This window comes from Crinia signifera, chromosome 8, assembly GCF_055691185.1.
Source record: "Crinia signifera chromosome 8, ASM5569118v1, whole genome shotgun sequence".
Classification (NCBI taxonomy): domain Eukaryota; kingdom Metazoa; phylum Chordata; class Amphibia; order Anura; family Myobatrachidae; genus Crinia; species Crinia signifera.
The window spans coordinates 35,608,568-35,633,142 of NC_139224.1; the positions used below are offsets into that span (position 1 = coordinate 35,608,568).

Consider the following 24,575-nt stretch of genomic DNA (forward strand, 5'->3'; position numbering starts at 1 on the left):
GAAAGAAGGTATGTGTCATATATATCTCATTTGATGATATAAGTTAACCTAAAAATAAAGATAAGTAAAGTATTTTCTTTTTTAAAACCTTTCCATCTTAATTTTTATTACAATATCAATACACACACTAAAAAACATATTCAATACATTATGTATTAAATGCTATTGGTCAAAAGAAATAAAACCTCTTCTTGTTGCTGGCACAAAAAAAAATAAACTTTTTTAATTTCATTCTCACCTTGAGAGTCCGGGGTCAAATCTCTGATGTTACCACTAATATGATGCCACCAAACTGGAACTATTAAAATAACTCCGTCTCTTGATAGCAGAGAATCCTGTGACAGGTGAAATTAGTGGATGAAGCGCAAATATTTTTAAAATGATATTCCTCCGTGATTTATTTATTGGTTTTACTTCTGTGATTGGTGGTTGTTAACTACTTGTCTGGGCTCGTTTTTGTGACAAAGAAGCATTTTCTTTAAGCCAGGCAGTCAAATTATTGCAAGAATGTAGTGTGTAAAATGTGGTGTTTTGGAGAGTGGAGTAATTATCTTGCTTCACCCAGGTTATGCTGTTCACTGTCCTTTTATTGAATATAAATACAGTACATCTGCTAGCACCTTTAGGTTGATAGCTTATTAGTGTTAGCTCTAGGATTTTTTTAGGGCAAGGTGCTGACCACCAGACAGGGTGCTGACCACCGGGCAGGGCACTTTTTTCAATCGTGAGGGCACATTTTATATTAGAAAAAAATATATATAAAAAATTGCACACTGCACTAGGATTACGCCCATTAAGCATTGTCATACTCTGCAATGCCCATTACTTATTCAGTCATAATGACAATTACACATTATGGCACACATTGTAATGCCTCTTACACATTACACCGTACCCATTACAAATGATGGAACACACCAAAAGTTCGCATGTCAGTGCGGAGGGGGACAGCATAAGGGCGCACATTGCCACACACAAAAAGGGCAGGGTGCATTTTGAAGTTTTAAAAATGGGCAGGGTGCGGCAAAAGAAGCTAAGAGGGAACACTAGCTTATAGCATATTAAACCATTTTATATTGTTTAAAATGTAAGCATACAGTATTACACAATGCTTTAATACATTATTGGGCCTACTTCTAAAATGCTATCAATGATCCTCATCTGCTTTGCAAAACATATGGCAGCAAGTTATGCAGTAAAAGTTTATTTTTAGAGCAAACAGAATCAGAGATCTATTAGGACCTGAGATCATGATATAGTTGTGCTAGCTTATGGTTAGGAAGGGGCTAAAACATGTTTTGCATTTAAGTTGTGTTAAGGGTCATACAAACAGGGAGATTTCAGCTCCGTTTCTAAGTAATCCGTGTGTACGCCCTGCAGCGATGGCGATGGCCAGTCCCACGTATCGCTATTGCTCTTAGAGTGCTTGCACTGTCTTTCCTGATAGATCGCGGGGCTGTGCCTATAAACAATAGGCTAAACCCTGCTCAGCATGATTGCTCAGCACACAGCATTGCGGGGTGCATCGATAGTACCTCGCGGTGCACTGAACGATTGCGTTTAAGACCGTCGCTCAGCCTGGAGCTCACCCCATGTGTATGCGGCTTTACAGTAAGACTTGGGGTTAGATCCAGTATTAGCATGTGGCTGCTGTTAATGTTGTAAAATGTTTACTTTATTTCCATCTTAGAATAGTTTTTCTATAGGCCTTAGACACAAGAGGTCTTAGGGTTACTTAGGAATACTGTTTTTTTTTTACATTTGGGGAAGCAGTTGAAAAGACGGAATTGTCATCCCTTGATTTAGAGCTGCATGTCTCCTGATCATAATATCAGAGTGAGATGCACGTTGTTGTTATACTTCTGTCTGATTTCCACTTTGGCTCAACAGTAAATAAGCAGCACCTGCCCTGACGACGGCTTTCATGGCTCCTATTTCACAGCTATTTAAGTCAACACACAATCTCATTCCAGCAGCTGACTGGGTATTACCCACATAAATGCACTCACGCCTACTGGCCAGAAATCATAGGTGGAACACACAGGCATTTTGGTGTGCGTTCTACTAATGCTGGGTACACACCAGGACGACTAGGGCCCGATCCCCTCAATCTAGATCCAATTCCGACCAATTGGATGTAGATTGTGTGGTGATTGGGCCCTTTTCTGTCCTGGTGTGGACCGATCCGATGCGCGGTCCCGCGGGTCGGTCGGTCGGTCGGTCGTTATTGAGATCCTACCTGCTGCAGGTAGGATCTCAATGACGACCATACAGCCGGGTGCGGGTCGCCATCGGATCGGACCCGCACATTGTGAGCGGGTCGTGCCCCCCCGCGTCACCGTGAGCGGGTCGGACGAGACACTGACGACCCGCTCACGATGTGCATCGTGAGCGGGTCGCCCTGGTGTGTACCCTACATTAGTTAAATACTGAATTTAGCGTCCGAGTTGGTGTAAATCATAGGTGGAAGGTCCAGCCATTGGGTGTACATTCCACCAAGTTAAGGATTGGTTTTCAGCGGAATTAATCCGCCTTAAAAATAGTTTTATGACTTTTGTCTTTCTTGCAGCTACAGCTTGTAAGTAGGTTGATATGTGTTCGGCATCTTTTCAGTCCACACCTCTTCCATCCACACCTCTTCCGTCATCCAGTAGAGAGGAAAGTACACATTTTTCATAGGTGTGGGACTAAATGCGTCGGTCGGTGGGGTGCCAGCACACTCTACATCAGTCTTTCCTATAGTGAACTCTCTGTTCGTAGTAGCAGTGTGCCTCAGAGATATGTAGACCTGATCTGGTTTTCATGTTTGGCCAGCTTCCTTCAGTGTGTGAGAGGCTGGAACCCCGGCTCCTATGCAGCTGTAGGTGAACCTGGCCTTATGGTGTGATTGGGTAGGGTTCTACACCATCACAGGACACAGGAGTCTGTGTCTGGTGAATTTGTACTGCATGTGGTGATCTGGTCACTGATACTGAAAGTGACAGGTGTCCTGTGTTTCCGTGCAGCTTCAAACTGAATGGCTTTGTAGTTTTTGCATGTGGCCTCTGTCATTGAATGGAGCGCCTGACCACCTACAGTGTATTGCTTTTGGTGTGGGTTTTAATTATACCATCTTTCTGGCTTCTGTCGGCAGCTTCGCAGTGAAAAAGGTGAACACAAATGTTGGATGACCAACAGCACTGTACTGCACTATAGTGAGCCACACTACTAATGAATGGATAGTGTGTGTTTTAAAGCTCAATGCTGTACTCCAAACTACTCCTACAGGCAACAGGAGCTACATGCTGTTACCACCAGGCTTACCTGTTACTGCAATGTTTCTCTCCTGTGCCTCTTATGTGGACACTGGGGTTATGTTTTATGTAGCTCTTTTTGACCTGGCAATCGAGTAGTCTGTCTGAGGGTGACACATAAAAGTGTCTGAGGGTCACCTTTATGTGTTGCACATGGCTATCCTCATACCTTACTGTGGGTTTAATCATCTAGTGCCTAGGCAAATAGTTTGTGAAAGACAAATCCTATTACATGAACTGTAATACACAATCATGTGTCCAGACAGAAATACTGTATACACATGGAACAGTATAGAGTCTACATACAGCCACTAGCGGTCACATATATTTGCAGATCCATTACTTAGCTGCATTGCTTTACCATACACAACATCCTCAGGTACTTTTAGTGTACAATAGCAGCAATATACATATAGCAATACACAGTCTGGTGAGAAGGCAATAGACGTTATTCTCAGTGCTTCCCTCCTTGATCTTTCCTCCCTTATAAACTACTGTAGTTGAAAAACGTCTTAACTTCACAACGTCCTCAACACCACCACCCCAATCTACCCAATTTAAATCTGACTTGTGCCTCTGCTTATACAGTACTAGTGCCCCCTCACCCGTGTTACAATCTCCACTCTGAGCCATACCCGCTCCTCTTGATTAAGCTTTGCCCTTTTGAAATTTAGATGATTAGGTGTCAATTTACTAAAGGTTCTAAAAGGGAAAAGTGGGGATGTTGCCCATAGCAACCAATCATATTCTGTCTATCATTTTCTAGGTTGCAATAGAGAAATTATAGAATCTGGTTGGTATGGGGCAACATCCCTAGAACCTTTAGTAAATGTACTCCTTAAGCTGGCCATACACTTATACAATTTGGGCCCTTTTCACCCGATTCCGACGGATCAGGCCGAGAAATCAGGTAAAAAGTGCCCAAATCGTGTGTGCCTACCATCCGATTCCAATCCGATGCGTAGTCCCATGCGCATCAGATCCGGAGATTGCAAGTGTTGCATGTAAGATTTTGCTGATTCATGGGTCGCATTTGATACATCGTATACTAAAGGACCACATGCGATGTATCGTATGCAGTCCAGCCACCTGAGAGCCCAGAAGCTCATGGGCGGGCAGTTGCAGAGGTATTGCATGCAACGCTGCATGCGATACCTCGGATTAGTGTATGGGGGACCTTTAGTGTTCTTGTGCACGCTGTACCTTTCTTGCCATGTCTGCATTTATTTGTCTACCTCGTATATACTTGTATGAACATATGTATGCATGTTGTGTTTTGCCCGCTGTATGTTGTTGTAGACCACTGTGGCGCCTTACAAATCAGCAACATTAATAGTAAATCCGTTTTACAAAGGAAAATCTGCCATTTGCTGTAGGGCAGACAATTTTTTGTTGTTCAATGAAACAAATATGGCTTTTTATGGCTAAACAATCGCAACACTGTCAAATATACTTTACTACTATTGTTAAGTTACAAATCTTGCATCATAAAAATATTTGTAACTAACTTTACTGCAGCCTCTAGGGAGCTCATAGGAGCTGAGCAATGCGATTGTGGCAGCACTGAACAGATTCGTTATGCAGCACTTTATGGTGGAGATCCCATTCAATTCCTCTTAACTTAATTCTACTAATTCATTTTAGAGAGAACTTTTTTAAAATACTTGCTCTACACCTCTGATGAATGGTCACACTAACCTATTATACGAGACATCTGTCCAGCGTTTTTAGTGGCATGTTCATACTTCCCTGCATTAAAGGTCTCCTATGTAGGTGCTTGCAATTAGAAATAAAAACGTTTTTGTTTAATGTTAAAATAATGTAGCTAATATTAGAACCTAGTGTTTCAACAAATGGGCAAAAGGGCATCATTTCCTGATAATGGCTCTGTATAAGACCTATAATAAAAAAGGTCTTAAGAAGTAAAGTAAATGTTTGTCAAACCTGTTATAAACTTTTATGGAGCCCCCAAAAATAATCAAATCTTAAAACAACTCTATGGGGTGTATTCAGTGGCGGGAAAAGCTGTGACAGCGAGCGGTGCTGCCTGCTCGCGGTCACAGCTTTCCCGGTCAGTTTTCAACTGACCCCTACCATACGCCGATATACGTATGCGGTTGCAGAAATAGCGAGGCTCGTAGCTAAATGCACCGGGCTCCCTGCATTAGCCACGAGTCTCTCTATTTGGGGTACGGAACGTAGAATAGGGTAAGCGTCCAGCCGCATTGAATACGGGCCTAAACCTGGATGCAGTTACAGTATAAGGCATTGTGCACTGTGTGGCATATTTGTTCTGTATGAGGCCATATCGGTAAGTTGTCTTGGTGTATGCAAATAGACAAATTATAGTTCTCTGAGTAACTTTGTTTTTTGTGTCTACACAGAACTGATTTAAAAAAAGAAAACGTTTTCCAGTACTTGTGTAGTTTCACGGCGCCAGCGTCTGAGTACCCTTGCGGGGCTCGCTTCGCTCGCCCACGCTGCGGGCTCGGTGTCTTGCTACACTCACCACGCTTTCTAAAATTAACTCCATGCCAACGTGGATAGTGGGGGTATGAACTATCCACGTTGGCATGGAGTTAAGTTACTTTATTTTAGATAGTTTGACGAGCATAGAACCCGGAAGTAGCACAGCGCCATGCTGGCCCCGTGACACTAAACAAGTACCAGTTTTCCTTTTACGTAAAGCTGATTGAGTCAGATGTACTGTTGATATTGATCAAAGTTAAGCAATTATTGTAAGTCACGTAGCGCGTGTGTAAAGTGTGTGTGCAGTTACAAGCACGGAGGTGACAGAGAACTGGCTACGTGAATGCGCAGAGATAGTCTATGTTGGATCTGTCACTGTAGGGGTTGCAAATGCAGGCGCACAGTCGTTCATATTGGAAGCCATAATCTGACAAAGAATTTTAGCATGGGGTGCCTCAGTCCTTGCACGTTCAGATGCACAAGGGAAGGCCTTGTAGCGGCATTTGCACAAAGACACGGATGCCACTTTGTCTGACTCACAGCCAGCCCCGGAGTGTGAAATTAGTTGCTAATAGTGAAAATTGCATAATGTTGAGCGCAGAATGCAGACACATGTGTAACATTATTTAATACATGTTTACCCTGTCTGCAACTGTCATGTCAGACACATCATATCCATCCCCATGCAGTTATGGGGTTTTCATTTCCCATCCTTGTGAGAGAGTTAATGGTCAAGCAAGGTAAATATGCAGAGTTCTCAGTCAGAGGAGAGATGGGTGTGTGCGTGTGATACGTGGCGTGTCGGACTCCAGCCAGCATTCAGTTACTGCAGATCTTTTCCATATGTTTCCTGTTCTCCTTTGCAGGCATGATCCCTCCACAGAGGAGAGAAGTAAGCTTTCTCTTTTGTATAAACAAAATCTGATTACTGAACATTCCTGCAAACTTCCACTCCTAAATCATGATACCTAGTTGTAAAGGTGATTACATTACTTTGGGAATATTATTTAGAGGGCATCCTGGATATCAAGTTCTTTTACATAAATTTAAACTCTAGTAATGTCCCTATGCAACAGCCTTTGTGAAATCTAAAAGTGTTTGCTACATAGAGGCCAGTATTTAATGCTTCAGATTTGCCATAGTTTACAGCGAATCTGGCATTTTTCCGGGGTAACGGCAAATTTTCTCTCTGAAAAAAACGATTCGCCATATTCAATGAAGACAATTCGTTGCAAGCGAACTAGAGATGGGCAAAACGGGTCACTAACAAGAGCTGGGCTCCAGCAGATCGCTCAGTGAAAAGATCCGTATCTTTTGGACTAGCCAACGGTTCACTTTGAAAGAAGGGGTAATTTGAGAATAGCGAAGCATAATTTGTTTCACAATCATTTATTGCCATTTTTTTTTAACTTTTTTTTAAACCGTGAGCTGAACAATTAAGAACATACATAACCGAGAATCACCATCGATGGCGTCTGCACCGATGGCCATCCCTAGCAGCAGCAGCCTTGTTATTCTTTCTTTTACTTGCAGTAGCAGCACTGAACTCAGTCTCCAGAGTTAGTACATCTCAGCTGCCACAGGTGGCAGTGCTGAGCATAGGCAAATGCATTGTAATCAAAAACGAAACTGAAAGTAAAAGAACGACGATTCACCTTTTTGGGTTTGGCGGCTTACTCAGTCTTTTATGGGATCCGTTCAAAAGACCCGCTTCGTTCGCGAACGACCCATCTCTAAAGTGAACAGCGAATGTCTGACGATTTGTGTGCAATTCGCGGTTGTTTTCAATGGGGTTTTTAGTCCAATTCGCCAAGAGTGTATTCAATGCTCAAATGGAGAACTGCCTTCTTCGGTGATTTTGGCCGTTATTCTCCATTTTGCATTCGACATCTTTTAAAGGTGAACTGGAAAGTGATCTTTTAAAATAAAGGGTTTTTTTTACCTGCCAAAGCACCTGGCCCAGATGGGTTCTCAGGAGATATTTACCATATGTTCCCAGATATAACAGCCCCGATTCTAGTCTCTGTCTTCAATTTCATATTAATAATTGGCTCCCTACCCTCACAGTTCAACTCAGCAGTGATTAAAGTCCTTCCAAAACCGGGAAGAGACCTATATCTCCCAGGGTCCTACCGCCCAATCTCCTTGTTAAACTGCGATTATAAACTCCTGACTAAGATTCTTACTGACAGATTAAATCCTGCTCTCCCCCACATCATCCACCAGGACCTGACTGGATTTATCAAAGGCAGACACTCTGTCCGTAACATCAGGAAAGTCTTAGCAGCAGCCCAATCCCTATTCTCTACCGCAGACTCAGACTCCCCTAGCTCAATTCTGTTGATCGACGCTGAGAAAGCCTTTGATCTAGTTCTCTGGCCCCACCTCTTCTCCACAGTGACTAAGTTCGGCATACCCCAACTCTTTATTTCTTTTATACAGACTATATACTCATCCCCTACATCCCAAATCGCCTGCAACGGTTATCTATCCCCCCCCTTTCCTATCCAAATAGGGACACGTCAGGGATGCCCAATCTACCCGCTATTATTCGCCATTGCCATAGAACCCCTTACAATAGCCTTAAGATCCTCACCGTCCTTCACAGGTATCACCCTAAGCACCTATGAGCTCAAACTGGCATTATTTGCCGATGACATGCTCCTCTTTATCTCCAATCCCCTTAGTTCCATTCCCGCAATCATGGCAATAATCCAGTCCTTTAGTCCCCGCTCAGGATATAAAATAAATATCAACAAATCTGAACTCCTCCCCCTTTCCCCTTTCTCACCACAAATCATCTCTTCCCCGATTTTATCTTAGTTCAAAATCCAACACACATCTATTAAATACCTAGGTATTAAAATAAAGGTTTAACTGTCGACCTTCCCAATGTCGACCTAATGCTTGTATTGACCTAATGACCATGTCGACATTAAGCCATGTCGACATTTTTCATGTGTTGACCTAAGGCCTGTCGACCTTCAGTGGTTTTATTTCAGATTTTAGTTTGTCACATAAAGAACACCATTTAGCCGCCTGACTGCTGGTAATAGGCCCACCAGGGCTATGTAGGTCTCCCCAATAAGCCGGTGCGTGATGCCGCTTATCGGACAGGCAAAACAAAATCCCCAAACGGAGCTCCCGGGGCTGCGGCAGCCAAAAACACTGAACCTGTATGTTTTTCGGGATAACCAGTGCTTTTTATCAGGCGATCCTAATTATGGGGAAAAAAACTTTAGTAAAATATCATGAAAATCTTTTGATGTTTTATCGGTGATAATAGGATAAGAGAGAGCTAAAGTAGAATGTCAGGTTAAGGGGCCTTTTTATTAAGAGGTGGAGATAGGGATGGCTTTCCACTGCCACTTATTGTAGCAATAGGAAATTTCCTGTCACTGTGGCGTACTAATAAAATATCACTGCAGCAGCTGAGCAACGTTGGCAGGTGATTTTACGGTTTTGCTCGGCCAGTATCTGCTTATGCAAGGAAAGCATTTTTTTCATTGAATTTCTCCTGCCATTTACACCTTGTGATGGTGATGACAGAAGAAGTACCACAACAATCCACGTGGAAGCTTTGGCCAGATACAGTGTGAACTTCTTTCCATCATGGTCTTGGTAGGCTTTATTAGCGATGGAGAAGCCACTAATATTTCCTGAAAATTGGGCTTCTCTCTGATTAACAAGAAGAACCTTAGGACTGAATAATGTATTTAAATTTAGTAGATTATGGTGATTTGCAGTTAGCTGTAGCCATAAAGAATGCACGTTTGTCACCTTTTTTGATCACCCCTGTCCTATTATGTCAGCTGAAAACCCTCATCTTTTTCATACAAAAATACATAGGTTCTGCAAAAAGCAGCAAAAATGGGTGCTTATCGCGGATTTACATAGGAAACCAATACCCGATAAGCGTTAGCAGCGGGAGATCATTTCTGGCTATCAGCCTCAATACACTTCAAAGCATTTCACAGGTATGCTCTGCTTATGCATAAATGCAAATAAGAGATGAACATATAGCACATAGTATAGTCCACGCAGTTTATGCATGATGTAGTTGGCATCCTGACGGTCATAATCCTATTTAGAATACTGGTGACGAGATCCCAACAGGTAAAAAAAATTGATAACCTGAGATGGTAAGTAAGGGGGTTAGGCTGTGGGAGTTAGCTGTAGAATATGTTTGCCGACATTTTCACTGCCAGGTTCTTAGGTTCGGTATTCTGACCATCAGGATTCTGTACCAAGCCCGTTTCAGGAGTATGAAGTAAAAAAAATTGTCAATATGAGGAAAAAGCTCATGAGGGAAGAGGGCCCTGATCATGGAGCTTACATTTTAAAGGGGAGGGGCAGACAGAAAGAAGTGACACAGCAGGGGTAGAAGTGAGCATAAACTGAAGGTTAGGATGAGAGATGAGTGGGTTTAATGAAGAAGCTGGTTTTCAGAGACCATTTATAGTTTTGTGGAGTCTGATAGGGAGAGTTAGAGAATTCCAGAGATAAGGCACGCAACAGCAGAAATCTTGGAGGCAGGAATGGAAGGAAGTAACCAGTTGGCAGGAGAGGCGGCGTGCATATTTGGAGTGAAAAGGGCAAGTGTGAGTTAAAGAGTGATTGGGATAGATATGGAAGTGGAAAATAAGTGGGCAAGGGCTGAATGTGAGAAGCTAGAATTGGATTCGGAAGGGAAGCCAGTGTAGGGCTTGAACGAGAAGAGAGGTGGACATAGTATGTTTGGAGAGGAAGATGAGCTGGGCAGCAGCATTGAGGATAGATTGGAGTGGAGTGAGGCGTTTGTCAGGGAGGTCAAATAGGAGGAGATTACAGTACTCCATTCTGCAGATGACCAGTGAGTGGATGATGGTCTAATCCAGGTAGCATCTATGTTGAAAAAAGGTCTTATCCTGGAAATAGATAGGGAGGAATCAAGAATAACTCCAAGGCAGCATATAAAGGGAGCCACGCTATTCAGGGCTACATCGCACCATGGTTGCAACTTGTGTAGTGCATCGCGCGCACAACACCCTCTGCGTGCATCATAGTCGCATCCACTCCCCAGCACAATACATTGACAGACAGCCCAGCACCGATGCGACTTGGTGCACCAAACAAGCGCTAGTGTTTGTGATGCAGCCAAGATGAATTTGGCTACATCTGTACTTAGGGTTAGAGTTGTGCTATCAATAGGTAGTGAAATTGGATGAAGTATAATTGGATGAAGTATGGCTATGTGGGAAGGTGTGAAGAGTGTTAGCGTTATGAACAATGATTATGTTATAATAATGTCTAACTTAGAAGGGTTGAGAAGAGCGCACAGGAACAACTGGTGTCCCATTAGGGATTAGCTCGGAGGCAGTGGTGGTCCTTTGAGGCCAACAGCAATCTGAGACTGAGGGGAGTTGAATGAATTTTGTTGAGTAATGTGGCATAAAATGCACCCATAAAAGGCGCATTTTGCTCACCCTGAAGTCCTATGTCCCCTGTGGGATGTGCTCCACTATTACGCCCATAACAATAACATAAGAAAAGACACAAGTCTTCCTTATAGACCTGTTATGTTTCTAACCCTTTTCTGCTCTATGCCTACATCTTGTTCTACTTATCAGCTGTTGTGTACAAGGTATACTGCAGGTTTTTTCCTTTTAAGTAATACGGTACTCTTTACCTAGAAGGGCGCCCACGATTTTGATCGTGGGCATCGTTAGGGAAAAAAAATCGCATCGGTCGCATCACATGCGACCAAAAAATCGCATGCGATGCGACTGACGCGATGACCGCGATTTCCCATAGGGAACAATGTTAAATGTCCCAATTGACCCGATTTTTCTGTTCAATGTCCCAATTGACCCGATTTTCCATAGGAAACAATGTTAAATGGCCCACAGAGGCCAAATAGGCACCCTGAAGTGTGAAATGGCCCCCTAATTGTTAACGCCACCCCACGATCAACGTCAACCCGAAGCGTGGCGAGCGCAGCTGTACGCGTCCTACGATCTTTTCATACCCCCACTATCCACGTCGGCGTGGAGTTGAGAATAGAAAGTGTGGCGAGCGCAGCGAGCCACCGAGCCCGAAGCGTGGCGAGGGGACGCGGACACCTGTGAAGCCCGCGAGGGGACGCGTATACCTGTGAAGGTGTCCGCGTCCCCTCGCGGGGCTCGCTGCGCTCGCCACGCTTCGGGCACGGTGGCTCGCTGCGCTCGCCACACTTTCTATTCTCAACTCCACGCCGACGTGGATAGTGGGGGTATGAAAACGTCGTAGGACACGTAACCAACCTGATTTAGAGGTGGGCGCTGATTGTATCGTTGCTGAATCTTTGTATGCAGCAGTGCAAAAATATGCAGGAGGCACCTTGTGTAAAAAGACGACCACCTGTGGCTTCTCTGATTCGCTGCTGCCTCTGAAGACAAAGCACTGGATCACCATCACGTCCACAAAACTGGGGCCTCCATGCTGTGTCCCTCGATTCTCCTCCAAATGACTACAGCCTATCAATCAGGGTGTAATGTCAAATGCACTGCGAACTGGGGTGCAGTAACATTGCAGCACATGCAGACCCGGCACATGGGCAGTCCCAAAAATATTAGTCAGTTGCGACCAAGTTAAGACTGCGCACATGGAATGAAAAAGCATCTTTAGGCTTTAAACAATTAATATGTTAAGTGAGTATTCTCTTTGATATCTGTGCCTGGAGAAGTTAATCAGAATGGCTCCACTGTAAACAATTAAAAAAAAAGAATATGATTCTTCAACATTAGCTGAACTCCTCCAGACTGCTTTCCACCTTTTTTGGGAAGCAGTGCTGGTTTTTTCTTAAGCATAAACAGTGTAGTATTTAAGACAGCAGTAAATGGCAGCCAATGATGAGATTTAATACATGTAAGAATTTGTTTTAAATAAGGATTGACTCGGTGAGTGGCCACCAATATTTGCCAACTGAGAGATTCAGCTGCATATACAATGGCTCTACTGTGAGATGATTGTCTTGTGTGTACGGGCAATGTACAAGTGATCTGCTGACTGCCCGTACAGCCGCACCAGGAGCCGCCGGTGATTGACAGCTCAGTGGGCATGCACCTGCCCACTTGGATGTCGGTTCCGATGGATTGGGCAGTGTGAATGGAAAACAAGCTGCCTGATCCATCTGCAGATAATGAATCTGCAGATATATCTATAAGTATTGATCTGCACTCCGACGCAGATCTGTTGCTGGCATCGGCGGTGGTCCCACAGGCTGGTGTGATGTCTATTGTTCCCTGTTACTTCGCTGCTGTGGCCTGGCATGCGGCCTGGTGAAAACTGTCGGTGGGGTTAGACTCTGATCAGAATCACATCAACTCCTCACCTAGCTGTGTCCACGGATTCGGCATGAAAAGCTGGCGGTCGGGATCCCGGCGTTCAAAATCCCGACGCCGGAATCCCGATCGCCGAAATCCCGACAAGGGGGGACGTGGATCGCGCCCCCTTGCGGGCTCGCTGCGCTCGCCACGCAGCTGGCCCGGTGCCTCGCTATGCTCAGCACACTAATTTATTCGCACTCCGAGGGTGTCGTGGACACCCACGGGGGGGAGAAAGTGTCGGGATTTCGGCGTTCGGGATTCCGGCGTCGGGATTTTGAACGCCGGGATTTAAACTGCATCCCGTGTCCACAGTGCTCCAGTGTGATATGAACTGTACATATCTCAAAACAAAGTAACATAGGAACACTAAGTGAACAATTTACAAATTTCAATTTGCATAGACAACAAAAGATGAGAGGGACCTGCTTGTCTTAGATCTGTCAAAATCATTTGATGGTCGGTGACCAACGAATGTTTTGTCCCCGCACTCAAGGCTGCGAATGGATGTTTATGCAAAACAACCATTTGCATGCCTGTGGGGGATCGCGGCATGTGAGAGGGGGAGGGGACCATGAGGGCAACGTTTGGTGGACTTGCAAAACTGCGAAATACACCACTTTGCGAGTCAACCAGAATAAGGTCCTAAATGTGTAGTTTTTTTTGTTGATCTTAGAAACTCCGTCTATCTATCTGTGGTGGTTTTGAATATTTATTGTATCTTGTTTTAAAGCATTAAATATGCTAATTAAATGCCTGCATTGTGATCTGGTTTCTGGAGATGAGAATTTGAAAACCATGTGCAGACAAGTCTGAGTAGAATCACACTGCCATCATCTGGTAAGTTTTTAGTATTGCGCATCATTTAGAATTTCAAATGTTTTGGCTGCCTTACTGCATTAGGAAGTATCTCGCCATTGCATGTTATAAGCTGCTTTCAAGCTTGCGTTTTCTTTTGTTAAATATTACATTTAATTGCTACCGTTTTAAGAGCTGTGTATAAAATGTATATTTGATGCAACATACTGTGTTTATATGGTATACGGTCGTTAGGTCGACCACTGAAGATCGAAAGGTCAACACAAGCATTATGTCGACATTGGGAAGGTTGACAGTCAATAGGTCAAAATGGTTTAGGAATTACATATGGATTTACAAATAGGTAGCGATTAGCGATCCATTTGCATTTCTCTCGCAATTTAGCAAGGGGCATTGTCTCTTTCTGTCTGGGCCGCAGCGAATTCTCACATTATAGGTCAGGTCTGAATTATGCCCATTGACCCTCACATTAATAAAACAAATGCATTGGTCCCCACAGTAATAAAACAATTACATAAATAAAAGGTACTTGTGTATTATCACGGCGCCCACTAAGCTATTTGCTTAGTGGGCTATTCTGTGTAGGAAAATCACATTGCAAGGCATCGCATGGGCCATTGTAAGTGCCGTGCGATGCGATCCGATTTTCCTATGTAATTTTTTCAGTGCTCTCTTATATATTTTATAGGGTGTACAATGCCATTAGGTATGCAATAATGGCATACAATGAGGTTTTAGGCACACCCCCACTATCCACGCCACCCCGAAGCGTGGCGAGCGGCGGCGGAACGCGTCCTCCGACCTTTTCATACCCCTACTATCCACATCGGCATGAAGATGATTTTATATAGCATATCTCCCAACAGTCCCGATTACCACGGGAATATCCCGATTTTCAGGGACATTCCCGCGGCCGGCAGTGTCCCGCGGCGAGGTGGGGGGGCTGTTGGGAGACCCCCTTGTCGGCTGCTGAGCAGTGGGGAATAACAAGCACTGGCATGGCCCATACACCTATATGAAGCAGTGTCATTAGTCCCGTCGGCAACTTTGAACAAGGCTCCACACCCCATGTTGATTCTAACCTTGACTCTTTGTATTGTGTGACGCATGGCTGTGATCTTATCGCCGTATGCAACGCTTATAACATAAAGCTGACATAGAGCTAAGTAGCAGCCAGCAAATTCCCATGTATGAAGCTGGTTGCTTTATCTTCACATAAATGGTTTTGGTTGAGTTGAGTTTATTAAAAGGTTACAATAAAATGACATAAAACCAGTTGCAGGGTCATGACCTCCCAAAAGCAGCATTTACCCTGTACTTTTAACATTTTATGACATTGAATTGTTGACCTAATTTTAACAAAGATAGAACATGAATAAAAGTGTTTTCATGTGTACTTTATCCATCAATACATAAAAATAAATATGTTTAGAAATCTAGCAGGATGTATTTGAATGTTCATAGTACAGTCAATGTTGGACTGGCCCCACATAGAAACAGAGGAAAGCCCTGGCGAACCCCACAGCCTGAGGGTCACACATACACACACGCCCCCCTCCTCTAATGATCAGGTTCCAGACTGTGCATTACTTTCATTAATCTGGTTCATTATCATGCATACACTAGCCGTATTTACTATAAATCAGGGGTCTTAAACCCATGGCCCGCGGGCCACGAGTGGCCCGCAGAGCAGATCTCAGTGGCCCCCTGCCCGCCATGCACAGGATTTTTTTTTTAAAGTAAAAGAAAACGCTGCCGAGGAAGGCAGCGTAATGGAGTCCCCCCCCCGGGTGCCGCCTACCCGATTTTCATTGGCTGCAGGCAGGGCAGAGGAGTGGATCCAGCGCGGCTGAGGGAGGAGGAGACACTTCTGGTGGGAACTGGGGAGTTGGGACCCAGCGAAGCTGCGGGAGGAGGAGACACAGCTGGCGGGAGCAGGGGACCCGGCCTAGGAACTGCAGGAGGAGGCACAGCTGGCGGATGGGACCCGGCAAAACTGCAGGAGGATGCATGGATAGTGGAAGCAGATGACCCGGCAAAGCTGCAGGATGAGGAGGTACAGCTGGCAGGAGCAGGGGACCTGGCAAAGCTGCAGGCATTACTGGGGGGCATTGTGTGGGGCATTACTGGGGGCATTGTGTGTGAGGGACACTGCAGGGGCATTGTGTGTGAGGGCACTGCTGTGGCATTGTGTGAGGGGCACTGCTGGGGCATTGTGTGAGGGGCACTGCTGGGGCATTGTGTGAGGGGCATTGTGTGAGGGGCACTGCTGGGGCATTGGGTGAGGGGCACTGCTGGGGCATCATATGTATAAGCAGGAGTACTGCTGGCATTATGGTCTGTGGCATAATAGGCATCAGTGTGGGGCATAATGTGCAATGGGCATAATTTTGTGTGGATTAATGTGTAATGGGCATCACGGTGTGCGGCATAATGTGTAATGGGCATTACGGTGTATGACATAATGTACAACAGGTATTACGGTGTGTGGCATAATGTCTAATGGACACTATGGTGTGATGCACAATGTGTAGTGGGCATTAAGGATAAACAGTGTAACAGTGTATATTGATATAAGTAGCCTTTCATTGTTTGGGTTTGATCTGTGAGGCATACTAGTTCACTGTGTGGGCCTTCATGTTTATATGTCACTGTGCAGCCTTCAGTCAACTTAAGCGTGCGAGGACAACGACCATTCCTGCGGTAACCAATGTCTAGTCATGCAGGTTGCAAAAGAGGTGTCAGGTAATTGTTTTCCTGCTAGTTCACACTCTTTATAATTAGACCACGCCCCTTATAATTAGGCCACACCCCTTTTTGGGAGCGCGCCTACGGCGCGTGCAATGTATTCAATATCAAACTATATATGGGGGGGGGGGGGCACATATTACTGTTTGCACTGGAACCCAAATTGGCTGCTGATGACTATTGGGGTATGTGTGTGTGGGGGAGTTATGTGCTGAGTATGGGCGGCTGTGCCAACTATCTATGAAGGACTGTGCTGACGTTATAGGGGAGCTGTGATTCTATGGGGCTGTCCGAAATACCGCAGTAGAGTTTAGTGGCCCTCGGGCTTCACTGGATTTTTTAGGTGGCCCACGCTGTCTTAAAGGTTGAAGACCCCTGCTATAAATGTTTATCAAGGGCCCCAGACCATGTACTCTATAATTGACAAATCAATGTGGTAGCTGGCCACACCCCCTCCAGTGACTGGCAACACCCCTAGATATAGGACTTAGCTGCGTCTGCAGTCCCTCGGTGGACCCTTCTTGCTTCAGTCCGATACTGAACAGTACAAATTGTAGTATTTTCTTAGCATCAAGAATATTTAAAAAAAAAATTGTAATTTTTTTTATTTGTTTGTCTATTTTAACCTGCTACATTGAATTTAATGGCATTGGGACCAGTGGCGTAACTATGAATTGGGCGCCCCCCCCCCCGCCGTTAATGGGGGAGCACACCCCCCGGCCGCACCCCCTTCCCCCACCCGCACCCCCCTCCGCAGCCTTACCTGTCTTGCTGGTCCCAGCTCCCTTGCTGGCTTCATTCTTCTGCTATGGAGACGGACCAACACAAAATGTCCGCCCCCATACAGCAGACTGTTTCAGAGAACTGTCTGCTATATGGGGCGGACATTTTATTGTGGTCCGTCTCACTAGCAGAAGAATGACCACCACTGACAGGTAAGACTGCGGGCGGCGGGCGGGCAAGCAACGGATGGGCAGACGGGTGTCAGCGCAGGGGGCTTTTGTGTTCCCGGCTGTGACCGTGGTGGACCAGTGGAGGGCGCTGGGTAGGAAAATGCAGAAGGCTTGATATAGGACATACACAGGAGGATCAGGGCACAGCAAACCAGAGTGTTGGCGGAGACCAGGAACAGGGGGGCGGAGTCTAACCTGCCAGCGGTATTCACCAGGGAGCCCCGCAAGGAGCTTTGGACTTAGCTGCGTCTGACAGGCAGGTTGCGGCCCCCTGCCCTGGTCCTCTGGACGCAGGCTGGGGCGAGAATACTTGAGCTTGGGAAGGAGCTTTGAGAGCTCAGCGAGGGGGACGCAATCTGGGAATTGCAGGAGATGTCGACCGTGGTGCCAACAGCTGGTGAGAGACTCAGGGGATACGCTGGAGCAATAGGACGTAGATGGTAAGTCACTATGATACACAGCAGGGGGGTGTCAACCCTGGAGTCGACGGAGCCTGTCGGCAGTTCAGGACAAGATGGTAAATGCCACTGATGGCTTGGAAGCCAATGATGATACTCAGCGGGGCACCGGCTACTCGACTGCAGAGGTGGAATGGCAGGAGTCTTTTGGGGATGGACAGAACCAGGTAAGTATCGCAGGTGCAGGTGACGCTGGAACGAGACACAGGGGAGCCTGGAGATCTCGGAGTCTTGGAAACTTTCTCTGACACAGAAGAACACTGGGAACAGATAAGCAATTGTTCAAGACAAGGAAGGAAGGCCGCAGGCCAGATTTATCCCCCTTGCCTGTCTGTGATTGGCTGCCAGCCGCAGCACCAATCAACACTGGGGAATGGAGCACACACCTTGACTCAGGTACAGGTGTGCAGGTCAGAGGTTGAGCAGATGGTCAGCGGGGATTGGTCTGGATGGTCAGCTGACTGTGAGTGTCATGGCGGCGCCCATGCTGCTCGGGAGTGGCGTGAACCCGGCAGGGGACAATGGCATCGGCCCGCGGGGACAATGGGGACATCACGCCACATATCGGATGCCATGCGGATGACAGACCTCCCACGCAACGCAGACCATCGAGAGGGTAATGACCGATGTTTCTGATGGTGAGATCTGCGGTTTGTGACAACGGGAAGGGGATAACTATAGCACCGCAGCCCCCCAGCGCCCCCACATGCACAGCGCACCCCCCACGATCGCGGGGGCTGCGGTGCTATAGTTGTGCCCCTGATTGGGACGCATTTAGTAGTACAGACACACTCTGAATTGTAGTACCTGTACAGTATTTTTAGTATCTGATTTTTGTTATTTACCAGATAACGCTACAAGAAGTCATGGGGCCTACACACGGGGCAATTTCAAGGCATTTTCTAAGCAATCTCACTAGATCGCTTAGAAAATGCCGCTACATCGCTGACACATTGCTGTGTGCCGAGCGATGTTTCTGAGCGATCTAGCATCGCTCAGAATGCTCAGCACATCTCCCCATGTGTAGGCCCCCTAACGGACATTTGGATGTTTTCTTGCAATCAGATTAGGGCATTTCCCAATGTAAAATGGACTAATAAGTACTGTACATTCCAGGGCAGCCAGTGGATAAAAGCTGTTGAATTGACCCGGGAAAGCATCCAAGTGTATTTTTCACATGGAATTAGCAAAGAAAGTCTTGCATGTTGGTATTTGATGCCCTATTTCATGCCAGAAAGCACACCTTTTGTCACATTTGGCAAATTGTCAATTGATATCTAGTTTGTTTTTGAGGAGGGGTGCACAATTCTTCTGGCTAACTCTGAAGCAAATATAATTATTACATATGGAATCAACTATGATACAAGGAGATCATAGAATTATGTCCTAACAGCAGCAAGAGCCACAAGCTTCCAGCAGGATAATATTCTTGTTTTTTGATGATTGACTTCAAGAATGACAAGGTCGATAAAAAGCATCTGAATTGTGAATCATGGCTTAGTCCTCAATATTATACAAATCTTTAGCTTACCCTATATGCGCCTTGTTCCTATAGCTGCAATACATTCATTGTTTTGTTTTTCTGTTTATACAGTAAATGAAACGTGACAGTGGTACAATAAAGGCAGATGTGCGCAGAATTATTGTGCAGGGAATGGGGGGCATGGCAAGTGTGCAGTGGGTTTCCATTAGTGATGCAGTGGTTTGAAGATGGCGTTTGCGATCATGGCCAAGCTGTGAACACTAAGCTTTTCGAAGATGGGTACATTTCCTAGACCTCAGTCTTTGAGATTAGTGTGGACTGTGTTAACGAGGACAATATCTCTGATATCTCCTACATTAGATATACTTTCTTAATTTTGCTGGGATGCCTCATGGGAGATCTATCAAGGGGAAGATCCAGGTTGGGGGGGGGGCATAGGTATGCTAGGTCGGAGGGGCATAGGTATGATAGGTCGGAGGGGCATAGGTATGCTGTTACGATTTGCATAATCACAGCCTCACTACCCGGCAATGTAATGCCACAATTTCGAAAGTCCTTGTGAGTGGGCAGCAATGGCATTAGGCATTTTTCTCAATAGCCCCATTTGGTAAACTAAGTGTAAACAACAATTTCCAAGTGGGTAAAGCTCCTATGTTTGCTATATATATCCTTTCCCCCTACTCTACATATTGTCTTATCCCTCACCATTACTCGCAGGCATGAAATGTAAATACAATTGGAAGAAGAGACAAGTACTCTCTTTGGTTGGAGGCATTCTTACTTGTAAATTCAGAAAAAAAACATTTATAAAATATAACTTTTATTAATATGTACACCTAAAAAGTAATAATCATGGTGCTCCAGACAAACAGACAAACAACATGTAACTTAGAAATAGTGCTAAGCACTGGTAAATTAGTGACAATACAGTGATACCCTTTTATGTATGGGGGGGGGGGGTACGCCTGTACCCTGTGAAGTCTGAAACACACCTATTTGAATCCTTTATAAACTCAATATACACCATCAGCGTATTTCTGAGTTTAAGGAGCGTGTAAAGAATATAGCCTCACTCTACTAATGTATAACCCCTATATGAAATGGATACACTCAAAATGTGCAAGTAACTGTCTTGTAAATGGGCAGTGTGCTATTTACGAGCAATGCTTGTCTTGTTTGCTAATTGGTTCTACTGCTATGAAAGATTATATATCCCGATGTAACTATGTTGAGATCAACATTGTTGCAAAATAGTTTGAATATGGGGCAAAGATAAGTGGTGCAAAAAGCAAGGCAGCAGCAGTACACTACAGTTAGAGTATACTGTATGTGCCTGAGAGAGGAAAAAAGGTTTTAAAGATTCCACAGATGTAAAGCAAGAAAAACCGCTGCTCCTGGCTGTCAGGATCATCCAGATCACTAGACAGACTGTGAATCAGTTTAATTGGTTGTTCTGTTCGTATGGAGTAATGTTTAGAAAGTACTGCTGTCTTTGCTCGTGGGTCAGACACTTTGATTAACCTAGATGGTCATTGCAAAGTTTGTCTGGCTCCATGGCACAAGATGAGAGTGCTCGGGGAAAGGGATATAGATGTGAGTAAAAGTTTTAGGAGGGTAGCATCTCAGGCAGGTGGTTCTGTATGCCGCTGCTCTCCATGTGCGGGTACATTGCTGGAGAGTGAGTGTTACGGGCCACCGGTGAACATGAGAAGACAGGCAGTGTTAGCAGGTGGTGTAGAAATTGCACCATGGCCATTTTTCTGGTGATTTGCACAAGTGTAATAGAGAAGTCCCGGAGGCCTGTGTATGCACAATAAACTCTGGCATAAAGCAGGGGGCTCTTCTTACAGCAGTACCATTCTGTAACTCCCCCACTGGGCTCAGCACATTATGCACCAATGCTGTGACAAGAGGGGAAAGTTGAATAAAAGGAGAAGTTTAGATAAGAACCATGAAGGAGCATTCAGAAAAACACTATGGGCCTTATTCTAGTTCACTCTTTCTGACAAAATCCTTCTTAAATGGACAAAACCATGTGCACTGCAGGTGGGGCAGATGTTACTTGTGCAGAGATAATTAGATTTGGGTGGGGTTTTACTTCAAAATGAGATCTATATTGCAGTGTAAAAATAAAGAAGTCAGTATTTACCCTGCACAGAAACAAAATAACTCACCCAAATCTAATTCTCTCTGCACATTTTACATCTGCCCCCCTGCAGTGCACATGGTTTTGTCCATCTAAGAAGGATTTTGTCAGAAAGAGTGAACTAGAATAAGGCCCTATGATAGAGAAAAAGAAAAGCATAGTCATAAAGTACAGTATGCAAGGAAAAAGAAGATGATACTGACTTAAATAGATGAGAGCAAGAAGTGGGGAGATGGGGGGGAATTGGCCTAAAGACATATTGGAGAAAGAGATATACTGTAGAAGGGAAATAGAGATGAGAGAAACAGGCGGACCAAGAAAAATATGGGAGGAAGAGGTGGAGAGAAACAGAAGCGGGAGGAGCGGTATTGGCTGCAACATCAGGAATTGTTAGTGACCTAGCGAATGACTGACCCAAATTACTAGTACTTATATGAACACCTCTCAATTTACCAAGTTATCGTTACACTGTTTTCTGATATTCAAGGACGGACAACATTTAACAACCCACTTACAATATTTGAGATTAAGTCCAAAACAGAACCGATAAGGTTTTCAAAATACTTTTATTATTAAAAGGCAGTATACTGTAATTGGAAGACTTCATTTATTATGCTCAGAACAAATGTACAGTAACTAGATAAATGAGCGCCTCTTTTTTACAACACAACAGTTATTAAGCATACAATGAGTGAAGTTGGTAATTGTTTTGTCTTACTATACTTGTAATAAGTGTATGTCTATCTAAGGTAGCTCAAGTGTAAAAAATGAGATAATATTTGGAAATACTGTGCACAAGAAAATTCATAGCAGGTACAGTGGGTGGTGCGGCTGGGGAGCTGGACAGGCGCTACAGCCAGGGAGTGGGGCAGGGAGTGCCGCACTGAGCGGCCGGGCCAGCGGCAGCGGAGCGAGTAGGTCAGGCTGTGAGTGCGCCCCCCCGCGCAGCATGACTTTTAGCATCATGTCACGCTGTGCAGAGCCGCGCGCCGGGTCGGGACAGCCAGGCAGCGTTTGAGCGAGTGCTCAGATGTTGCCCGGGATTGAAATCCCAGCGATTTTGGGGCCAAATCTCGGGATCCCGATGATCACGGGATTGGTCACCCTACTGCAAATATAGGTCAGTCTCTATTGACTTTTATTTGCGAGCCCAGGAGAGATCACTTGATGGTTTGTAACCAGCAAATAATTTCTCCTGCTGCATGGGCACATGTGAGGGGATGTGTTTTCATTACACCGACGGTGGAGGGGGGGGTCATGTATTTGTCAGGGCGCCGTCACAAGGACTCGGTAACCTGCAAGCTTACCGAGAAACTTTATTAGAGTAGAAAGAAATATGTGGGTACAAATATTAATGCCAGTTTTTTCAAGCTTTTTGATGCTGTCACTACTACTGTGTGATTACTATTTGTTTAACACACCGATAGAAAAATATAGTAACAAACAAAACACAATTTTGAATATATTTAAAACACAGTAAAAATAGATGAATATCCTTAATTTTTTTTATTTTTATGGAAGAATAGTTAGCCTATTATGTGAATTATATCATTTGAAACAATGGGAACAACCAACTTTATGCAAATGTGATCATAACAAATACCCGTACCAGTATATGTGAAATGTACCACTGGGTTTGGGCTAGCACCAAATATGAATCTGTTTTCACGCAACAGAAGAATTGATTTACCTGGGTTGCGTGAATTAAATTCAAGCAACAAGTTAAATATTTTCTTCTAAATCAAGTTTCAAGAAAGAACTTCATGCAATTACTCTGTAAACACATTTGCTCCGAGTTTCCGCTTCAGCAAATTCTAATATTTGTGAATGCAAAAATGTGGTGCCGTCCTATTCCTTGGTTCCGGCTGGCTGTTCTTTGGTTTGCTTGTGCCAGAATAATCAGAACAGACTGATGTTATTTTTCTCATAAGGACTGAAGGCATCGCGCAAAACTTGTTTCTATTTTCGGTAATTCCCAATATGCACACTGTTCCTACCCAGAGTGCAGCGAAATGTTGCAGGTTGCACTTCCCAGTATTTGACGGGGTTTCCAAAAAGGCTGATGCCACTATAGAGGGACTTCTTCAGTTTGGGTGGTTTGGGGCACAAATCATTCACTTCCACTTTTCCAATCAGATTAGAGTGCAGAAATAAGACCTAGAAGTATATAGCGAGAATAAGTGTGACAATGTTATAAAAGAAAAAGGTTATCTTGAAAGTACAGTCTGCTGTATGTTTTTGTGATTGTACACATAGGCGAATGTAAGGGGTGGTCCGGGGGTGGACCGGACCACTCATTAGACCATCGGCCGCATAAAATGTAAAGAAATGACAGCTGGGCAGAGAGCGCTGTGCGCTGCCCGGCTGTAGTTTAAGCAGGAGCATCGATATTTTCAGTACTCCCACTGGACCGCGAGCCAATAGGAGCTCACAGTCCGGCAGCCAATCAGGAGCAGCTACCAATACCACTAATGCCGCTCCTGATTGACAACAAGCATGTATTCCCCCTTGGCAACAAGCATGAAGTCCCCTTGGCATTGAGCATGAAACCCCCAGGCATCAAGCAAGAACCCCCTAGCAATGAGCACGTAGGTAAGCGGCACTTGTGTGTCAAACATATAATGGGAATTACGGTTTGTTGTATAGTATGTAATGGGCATCACGATGTGTGGAACAATGTGTAATGGGCATTATGGTATCTGGCCTTATGTGTAATGGGTATTACGGAGTTCACTAAAATGTGTAATGGGCATTACGATGTGTGTGGTCTAAAGTGTAATACCACCACGCCCCTTTTGCCTCCATCCCTTTTCGCCGCGCAAAGGTCTGCCCTTCTTATGTATTTGGATCTGGGACCACCCAT

At 44.8% G+C, this 24,575-nt stretch overlaps 2 protein-coding genes across 9 annotated transcripts in view; one reads left to right on the forward strand and one right to left on the reverse strand.

Annotated features, from left to right (window-relative positions):
• The window catches only part of CENPP (centromere protein P), a 245,147-nt gene that overhangs the window by 70,789 nt on the left and 149,783 nt on the right, over positions 1–24,575 (forward strand). The gene's annotated exons all lie outside the window — the stretch shown is intronic.
• Positions 22,334–24,575, reverse strand: part of ASPN (asporin) — a 36,780-nt gene continuing 34,538 nt past the window's right edge. The window contains exon 8 of the mRNA XM_083156136.1: positions 22,334–23,869. Coding sequence (XP_083012262.1) covers positions 23,672–23,869 — 198 coding nt within the window. The 3' untranslated portion in view covers positions 22,334–23,671. The remainder of the gene's footprint in view (positions 23,870–24,575) is intronic.